The 9,950-nt window shown below is 41.7% G+C and overlaps 1 protein-coding gene and 1 long non-coding RNA gene across 2 annotated transcripts; both read left to right on the top strand.

Annotated features, from left to right (window-relative positions):
• Positions 1 to 568: 568 nt before the first annotated feature.
• LOC114359562 (uncharacterized) lies at positions 569 to 1,364 on the top strand. Its single transcript, XR_003656435.1, has 2 exons — positions 569 to 844; positions 1,122 to 1,364. It is a non-coding gene; the product is annotated as an uncharacterized LOC114359562 (long non-coding RNA).
• Positions 1,365 to 1,911: 547 nt separating this feature from the next.
• LOC114359560 (HMG box-containing protein 4) lies at positions 1,912 to 8,880 on the top strand. Its single transcript, XM_028314001.1, has 5 exons — positions 1,912 to 1,926; positions 2,148 to 2,256; positions 3,700 to 3,800; positions 5,795 to 5,935; positions 8,113 to 8,880. The coding sequence occupies exons 1-5, from the start codon at positions 1,912 to 1,914 to the stop codon at positions 8,275 to 8,277; spliced, it is 531 nt and encodes a 176-aa protein (XP_028169802.1). The 3' UTR covers positions 8,278 to 8,880.
• The last annotated feature ends 1,070 nt before the right edge of the window (positions 8,881 to 9,950 follow it).

Raw genomic sequence — 9,950 nt, 5'->3', positions numbered from 1 at the left:
CACAGTATTTTGTGTGATTTCGTTTGCAGTAATGGTGAATTGTTGTATAATTGGTTGTAAAAGCCGTAGTGAACGAAAAGAACCAAACATAACCTTTCATCGGTAAGTAGCATTTTTTCGCTATTATATGGTAACTGAAGGTAATAAACATTAAGAAAACGATTGTTTGATGTTACCGAAATGTAAGTTTTCTCGTAATTATGTTAAAAATTTGATTATTCTAAACCTATAAATTGGGTATTAACCGACTGGAGTGAAAGTCATCATGTGCCAGAAGATTCATTATGATAATACATGTAATCTGTCATTAGTCGGGTTATAAGCCGCTGGGGATACCAGCAGGCCTAGTCAATATTCCCTCATGTATTTTTGTTTTTAGATTCCCGAATGAACCAAGTTTAAGAAATAAATGGACGGAGTGTACGGGCCGAGTACATTGGCATCCAAGTCAACATTCTCGAATATGTTCCAGACATTTTGAATCCAGATGCTAAAGTATCTGAAAGTTCGAATACATCATGCAGCTAAAAAGCTTTNAAAAAAAAAATTAGAGTGAGAAAGCTTATATGTCAGATAAATATGGGAGAGCAGGACAAAACATTTTTTTCTGTCTCCGCTTGCGTATCGGTTTTTTATGTTTGCCACCATTTGCTTTGGTGGCAGACAATTGCGTGGTGTTTTGATGTTTTTCATCAATTTATAGTGATTTCATGTCAAATAAAACAATCAGAACATTGTTCTACACAGTATTTTGTGTGATTTCGTTTGCAGTAATGGTGAATTGTTGTATAATTGGTTGTAAAAGCCGTAGTGAACGAAAAGAACCAAACATAACCTTTCATCGGTAAGTAGCATTTTTTCGCTATTATATGGTAACTGAAGGTAATAAACATTAAGAAAACGATTGTTTGATGTTACCGAAATGTAAGTTTTCTCGTAATTATGTTAAAAATTTGATTATTCTAAACCTATAAATTGGGTATTAACCGACTGGAGTGAAAGTCATCATGTGCCAGAAGATTCATTATGATAATACATGTAATCTGTCATTAGTCGGGTTATAAGCCGCTGGGGATACCAGCAGGCCTAGTCAATATTCCCTCATGTATTTTTGTTTTTAGATTCCCGAATGAACCAAGTTTAAGAAATAAATGGACGGAGTGTACGGGCCGAGTACATTGGCATCCAAGTCAACATTCTCGAATATGTTCCAGACATTTTGAATCCAGATGCTAAAGTATCTGAAAGTTCGAATACATCATGCAGCTAAAAAGCTTTCAGAAAAGTCTGATATCGTCAGGAATTTTTAAAACAAATTAATTTTGTTTAAGGGTCAGTGATACTGATTAAAGTATTATATTAAAGTGGTTTTTTATTTAAATCCTCAAAAACTCAGTTTAACCTCTTAAATATAGAAAAAAGCTTGCACGCACACGCCATCAATCAAGTCCATCCAGTTGTTTAAGCGTAAAAAGGTAAACATACATACACACAAACTTTCACTTCACCTTTATAGTAATACTTACTAGATTTTGCGCCTCAGTTTCACCCGCAGCTTACCTATTTACCCCTAAAATCAGGGTAATTTTTAACGTAGCCAATACTAAGTCTATTGTTGTAGCTATAGATATGGTATGTACATATATTGCTATCTCACTCAGGTGTACGCTAATGACCCATCTACCTCTATTCTCTATCTACGTGGTATTGTTTACATAAACTTGACCTTCATTAAGTCGACACCTAACTTGTTGCCAGTCGTAAATAAAATACTGAATGATTTTTCATTTCTTATTTTTGGCTTCTAAACTCAAATATTTTAATGTTATTATATTACTTTTATTAATTTAAAACAAGATATGAGGTAATTGATTAAGATTTTCAGTTTAAAATGTAAAAAAAGTCGTAGAAATGATAACCGGTAAAGTACGGTTTTTATTATTCACATGTGGCAACATTGACGCCGAATATGAATCTGCGAATGAATTGAATTGCGGCAATTCTGCCAAAATGTAAGACCATTTTATGAAAATTAGAGGAATTGCTTATGATCTGCTATGAATTCTGGAAATGAATTCCTTTTAGCAATGTTGCGTGATTTGGCCTTTTTAGGCCCGCAGAATACTCTAAAATTATTTCCTTTCTAGGTGAACTACAATGAGCGCTACTTGTGGAAGCGTAAGGCCAAACGCTTCGCGATCCAGAAGGAACAGCAGAGCGGACAGCCTACAGCCAATAAGATCATATCCAACTTGAGTGAGTAATGAATGAATGAGTGGACCGACGACATCATAAAGTTAGCCGGAAAGCGCTGGACGCAGGCCGCTACCAACCGGGCAACATGGAAAGCATTGGGGAGGCCTATGTTCAGCAGTGGACGTCCTATGGCTGAGATGATGATGATGAGTGAGTAATCATCATCATTTCAGCCACAGGGCGGCCACTGCTGAAAGGCCTCTCTCAATGATTTCCATATTGACCAGTTGGTAGAATGAGTAATAAATCAATTTATTTCTGTGATTTCATAGATTACTAAGCTGGTACTACCTACCCGTTCGCGCTAAGTTTGCCGGTCCGTGGAATGCGCGTCCCCCAACCGCGATTAAACGCAAATAAGTGTCTTATTTTACGCAAATACACAATTTTTATCAATATTAATAAGTAAAAAATATTTTCAATATAGTTTGCTATAGTTATAGACGTTTTCCTTCGAGTGACGTCATATCGCCAGCGGCAAACTTGTCGCGAACAGATAGTAGATCTTATTTCTTATTTCATAAATAAAACACTGGACACATACTCGTAACTTGCGTATACATTGAAAAACGCGAAACCTTCCGCGCGTCTCGCTAATTTGACGTTACTCTTGACTTTTGTCAATTGTAATTTAACGTTGTGAATTTTAACAATAACAATACAAGTTAATTGAGCTAACTGCGCACCTCGCTGGAATGCGACTCTTCCTCGCACTCACCCGCACACGTCCCTGCGCTCGCCCCGTCCGTACCAGTACCAGAGCGGCGACGTGACGTCACGGTCGCCAGGTGCGCAGTTAATTAGACCTCCCGATTGCCTTAATTTGTAATGTCTCCAATTCATTCGCGTTTCACCTCCAGACTACACTCCAGTTACGCTCCATTTTCATTCCAGCTCAAGTGCAATAGTGCGATATCGCATTAAAGTACACGCGCAAACAAAAGATTTATGCACTTTTCATTAAAAGTCCAAACACCTTATTTTAACACGCGTTTATTAGGTCGTCGTGTATGTAACTATGTAATGGAATCTAAGAATTTGAATTACACACACTTCTAAATCTTGTATCATCATGAAACTTAGCAATTTTATATGTAGATTAGATGATGATGATTAGATTCTTAATCTCTTAATTCTATACCTATACAATAAATATGAAGTACGATTAGATGACAATACAATATTATAGTACCGTCGAGCTGGTCTGATGATGGGACTGGAAGGTATAGCCATAGGAACTCCTAAACGAAACGACGGAAACTAATCGAGTTTAGGTTCGCTCGTTCGAGCCTTTTGGTGCAGTAATAAAAAGTGTGTTTTTAGGTTTTTTTTTAACTATTAATTTATTTGAAACTAAAATTACTAAAACACAGCAAATTTGAGAAGTCGAAAGAAGAGTTGTTGCGTATATGGACGTAACTTATTTATTATTTATTTCCCCAGGCGTCCCGCGTCCCCTGGGCAACCCGGGGCCTGGCAGGCCTCCCGCCAACCGCGCTCAGCCCAAACCATTGGTCCCGTCGCCGCCGTCACAGGCTTTGGTGGTAAGAATTTATAAATACAAGCTTTTGTAAAATTTACAGGTTAAGCAGACAGGGTGGAATTTTGTAATGCCACCTGGAGGGAAAGTACTCTTATTACTGTAGATAGAAAATTTAAATTAAAGAAAAATCTATTTTTGAAATGAAATGAAATAGAACTGCTTTTAAAGATTTTCAAAAATCTGCTGGACAAGCCAAGGGCCATGATGAACGGTCCTGCGCTGCCCGCATCCAGGTTCTTCCCACGACCTTTACCAGATCGTCGGTCCACCTAGTAGGAGGCCTGCCCACGCTACGTCTTCCAACCCGTGGTCGCCACTCGAGAACTTTTCTGCCCCAACGGCCATCGTCTCTACGAGCTAGGTGCCCCGCCCACTGCCACTTGATTTTAGCAGAGTAAATACAAATGAGTAGGTCATCTTCATCCAAGTCAAGGGTCAACCAAAGTCGCTGACATAGCCCGACGGATTAGCAAACTGAAGCGGCAATGGGAAGGGCACATAGTACGCAGAACTGACGGCCGATGGGGCAGAAAGGTTCTGGAATGGAGGCCGCGTACCGGAAAACGCAGCGTGAGACGTCCACCTACAAGGTGGACCGACGACATCGTAAAGGTAGCAGGGAAGCGCTGGACGCAAGCCGCTACCAATCGATCAACATGGAAAGCATTGGGGGAGGCTTATGTTCAGCAGTGGACGTCCTATGGCTGAAATGATGATGATGAGGTCATCTTCATAGAAACGCATGGGCGCGGTTTGTCGTAGTTGCGCCGAATTTTGTCAGTGTGTGCGTGCGCGCCGCATACAAACCGCGCTCGGCGCGTTTCTATGAAGACGACCTACTCATTTGTATTTACTCTGCTACGAGCTACAATTTTATTAGCAATCAAGTCGCGTCAGGGATTTTAACCCTTTACCTACGGGCTCTTGGAAACTTGGAAACCCAAAGTCGCCTCTCAAAACGGGGTATTTTAACCTATAAAATTGTTTGCTCCACTTTACATCAAGATATTTTAAAAAGTATGAGACTTACGTCCACGAAGTTACGTTTGGGCTGGAAGACGTAGCGTGGGCAGACCTCCTACTAGGTGGACCGACGATCTGGTAAAGGTCGCGGGAAGAGTCTGGATGCGGGCAGCGCAGGACCGTTCACTGTGGAAAACCTTGGGGGAGGCCTTTGTCCAGCAGTGGACGTCATTTGGCTGAAACGAACGATGAGACTTACGGTATTGAAATTTGGAATATTATATTCTGCAAATAATGTAGTTTCATAATTACAAGCGTATTTTACCCTTAATTTGCGATTTTATTGTTTTTTGTCGAAACCGTATTGAGAAGTGACTTTTGACTTGGCAACTATAGGTGCCTCCCGTAGGTAAGAGGTTAAGAGCGTTTACGTGAAACGCGGCGTTTCAAGGGGCATCATTGGAAATGATTCGCGCGCGGCGTTTTTTCATACTTTTCAAATGTTTATAGCAAAACAATAACAATGAATTATATATCGTTTTAAAGTAAATATTTTGAAGAAAATGTTATTTTATTATATTAAGCTATTTTTATGTTGAATTAAAGAAGAATAATGGTGTAAAAATCACTTTGATTTTTGGGTATTTCACGTTCTTTGAATTTGTGATTTCTTATTGTAAAATGCTTAAATCTACGAATTTTTTCAACTAACTATTTGCCTAAGGACCTATGCTATAGGATATAAATGTCTGTTATATCGTTTTCACAGTATTTTTTATAAAAATTTCAGCTTGTAAACTGACGCTAAAGTGGAAATTTGAAAACCTGTGTGGACTTATCTCAATAGAATTCTTAAATACTATACTAATCGAAATATTTTCTCAACTAACCATTTAGACGACGAAATTGCCTAATTATTCATGCCTATAACATATTTGTAATGTAACTGGTTAATGATTGTAACGGGTTGAAAAAGTACTGTTTTTGCGCCGAACGGCGTAAACGCTCAAAAACATTTTTCTTTACCATCAGCCGGTGTCTTCAGCCGGCGCTCTTTCGACCGGCGGCGCGGTGTACCGCGTGTCGGGCTGCGGCGCCGTGGAGGTGGCGGCGCATCTACGGCTGCTCGGCGAGAGCCTGGCCATCATCGGCGCCCGGCTCAAGGAGCACGAGGTAATACGGGCACGTGATATTTGTGGAACAATCACATGATTTGTTTGGAACAGTCACGTGATTTTTTTAGAACAGGGACCGAGGGGAGTGTCTTAAGGAGCACTAGTAAGTACGCTAGAAACTTGTCACGTGATACGAACCTAGAAGTGTCGCGTGATACGAAGCTAGTTCTGTCACGTGATATTTGCGGAACTGTCACGTGATATATTTGGGACAGTCACGTGATACTTTTGGGAACAGGGACCGAGGGGAGTGTCTTAAGAAGCACTAGTAAGTACTCGTGATACGGAACTAGTACTGTCATGTGATATTTGTCACGTGATATTTTTGGAACAGGGATCAAGGGGAGTATTTTAAACAGCACGAATAAGTGTCATGGAAGCTAGTCACGTGATACTGATCTAGTACTGTCACTCGATATTTGTCACGTGATATAGAACTAGACAGTCACTCGATATTTGTTGAACAGGGAGTGTCTTAAGGAGAACGAGGTGCTGTCACTTAATACTTATGGAACTAGTACTGTCACTTGATATTTCTGGAGAAGGGAGTGTCTTAAACAGCACGAGTAAGTACTCTAGAACCTGGTCACGTGATACTTACCTGGTGCTGTCACGTGACACTAATAGAACTAGGTGCCCTGGAAGCCAGTCGTCACCTGGTACTGTCTCGTGTGTCACGCGGCCGGGCCTAGTATAGCAGCCCCCAGCCGTCGTCAGCCGGCGGGCTGGGTCCCGGCGGCGTGTGCCGCGTGTCGGGCTGCGGCGCCGTGGAGGTGGCGGCGCATCTACGGCTGCTCGGCGAGAGCCTGGCCATCATCGGCGCGAGGCTCAAGGAGCACGAGGTATCTTTGGAACAGTCACGTGATACTTATGGAACTAGTACTGTCACGTGATATTTGTCACGTGATATTTGTGGAACAGGGAGTGTCTTAATGAGCACGAGTAAGTACTCTAGGATATAGTCGCGTGATACAGACCTAGTACTGTCACGTGATATTTTGGAACAGGTACCAAGAAGCACGAGAATAAAACCGAGCTCTAAACGAGCACGAGTAAGTGTCACTGAAGCTAGTCACGTGATACGGACCTAGTACTGTAATGTGATATTCGTCAAGTGATTTTTATAGAACAAGGAGTGTCTTAAGGAGCACGAGGTGCTGTCACGTGACACTAATGGAACTAGGAGCACGCGCGGTGCCCTGGAAGCCAGTCACCTATACTGTCACGTGTATCACATATAGTCAGACCTGGTACTGTCACGTGATATTTTGGAACAGGTACCAAGAAGCACGAGAATAAAACCGAGCTCTAGATCCTAGTCACGTGATATTTGTCACGCGACACGGAACTAGTACTGTCACTCGATATTTGAGGAACAGGGAGTGTCTTAAACAGCACGAGTAAGTGTCACTGAAGCTAGTCACGTGATACGAACCTAGTACATTCACGTGATATTTTGGAACAGGTCGCCAAAGGCACTAGTAACTGTCACGTTAATAGGAACCAAGGGGAGTGTCTTTTCTAGAACCTAGTCACGTGACATGGACCTAGTACTGTCATGTGATATTTGTCACGTGATATTTATAGAACTAGTACTGTCACGTGATATTTTATGGAACTAGGAGCGTCTTAAGCCGCACGAGTAAATACCCTGGAAGCCAGTCGTCACCTGGTACTGTCACGTGTATCACGTATCGTGTCAAGTTTGTCCCGAGGTAAAGTTAAACTGTCATTGGACCCGCGACGAAATTAATTAGAAGAACATGGGAGGAGTTTGAAGTGCAAAGCGCAAAGCGGATAACAGGTGACAAAACAAAGGTTTGCTGCGTGAGAACGAGGTAATCGTTCGTTCGTTACAGCCAAATGACGGCCACTGCTGGACAAAGGTTTCCCTCAAGGATTTTCATAACGACCGATCCTGCGCTGCCCGCATCCAGGTGCTTCCCAGATCGTCGGTCCACCTAATGGGCTGCCCATAACGTCTTCCGGCCCGTGGTCGCCACTGGAGAACTTTTCTGCCCCATCGGCCTGTGAGCTATGTCCCCCGCTCACTGCCACTTAATTTATGTCGGTTACTTTGGTTTTCCTGAGGATCTCCTCATTTCTGATCATTTTTGTACCCTGTGCAATGTACAATACAAATAGACATTTATTTATTTCAAAACTTTGTTCCAGGGCCAAATCGCGGTATCCGGGTCGGTGTCGGTCCTCCTCGACACACTGCTATGCTCGCTTGCGCCGCTGCTGTGCGTCACCCGCGCGGTACCAGCGCTGGCGCCGCCACCGCGTCTATTGCAGCATACACTGCACAATATTGCTTATATCATGCCCGGCCTGTGAGACATACTAGCTCCGTCACGTGACAAATACAAATATCACGTGATATTTGGTGTTACGTGACAAATACTAACTCTGTCACGTGATATTTTGTGTCGCGTGATAAATACAAGTTCTGTCACGTGATATTTAGCCTTTTTCTTTTTGCACTATCTTAACTTTAACCGGTGTTTTGTGTGGAGTTTGACAGACTAGAGGTTTGTTAAAGTTAAAGTAAGATGGGGCAACCTTAGAACACGCTATATTATAATGGCCGGCCTGTGAAAAATACTAGCTGTGAAAAAATCACATGATATTTTGTCACGTGAAAGATACTAGCTATGTCACGTGATATCTTGTTAAATACTGAAAAGTTGAATAGAAAGCTAGTTTAGTTTCAATATGAAAAATGCCTGAATAATAAAGAGTTACACGTTGGAAACTAGTTTAAAATGACATTTTAATTAAATAAATTAAACATTAAAGTAGTTTTCGACGCGTGTGTAACTTTTTATTAGTAACTGAACGAGGTTGAACAGCAATAAATTAATGTTAATAGAATGTTGACTAGTATTTTGTTCACGTGTAACTCGATGACTAAAGTAATTATTGAGCGACACATTTGATGTACATCTTTGTTAGTGTTGAAGCTATTTTTGTCCGTGTGTTAATAAAGTATTTTTTAAATCATATCTGTGTTTTACATTACATAATACATTTAATAGTAATAAGTAATCAATCAACATCTTAAGAAGCTTATAGGTTATGGCTTACACACCCCACGATGGCCTGACGGGTTGGGGAGGCCTGATGTTCGCGTGTTTCTTCCTTTGTCACCTCTTACGATATTTACGGGAATAGGGAGTGGTACACAGATCACAGAAACTAAAGGGAGATGTGCCAAGGGGGCGGGGCCGGTGTCGCAGCAATATGCCCAAAAACGGAACACATTGCTGCAGACGTCATAAACAGTTTACATTGCTTGCGTAGGTTACTAAATATTATTCGAACGTTAAGTACTGATACCGCAGTGGATAATAAGCGCAGGGATTCTTGGATGGCTTAAACATGGAGTGTAGGTGCGGTTTTGTTCCCCAGTCGATGAAGCACCTGATGTCGTGCCCCGAGTGCCCAAGCAACTGCACTCAGGAGGATTTGATGAGTGCTGCTGACAACGCCACTCTTGTGGCGGAGTTTTGGGCTGACACTGTGTAGGTTTGTTGTCGACACGATAAGAAGAAGAATGAGCGCATGTTTTGATTACTTTGTACATGTCAATTTCTAATGCGACACTGAGTTTAGAACTCAGCGCATTAGTTGGCATATCTCTATGGAGTGGTCCTATTTTACTCAGCTGAAACTAGGCTTGGAATAATAAAACTATTTGAAATTCCCACCAAAATACTTGAACCCGTGAAATAGAGATGACCCACGCTGAACTGTCCCGCCAAACTCAATGACAGGGGGGCGCTACCATCGTTCAACTATATGGTTTCCAACATGGCAAAAATCTGAACCAGCGATCCGGTATTGACGGTGGCGCCCCACTGTCAATGTCATCGACAGGACAGTCCAGTATTTTGGAACTATACTTTCACATCAACAAATACTGTATGCAAGTAACTGCAGATGGCAGCACTAATCAACAAAGTGTTATCTGTGGCCTACAAACAAGGTTCGACGAAAACCACCCGTTT

Source organism: Ostrinia furnacalis, unplaced genomic scaffold (genome assembly GCF_004193835.3).
Source record: "Ostrinia furnacalis isolate ACB-3 unplaced genomic scaffold, ASM419383v2 OfSCF4475, whole genome shotgun sequence".
Taxonomy (NCBI): domain Eukaryota; kingdom Metazoa; phylum Arthropoda; class Insecta; order Lepidoptera; family Crambidae; genus Ostrinia; species Ostrinia furnacalis.
Note: the sequence above shows the minus strand (reverse complement) of the source record. Positions and strands in the feature narration are given on the sequence as shown.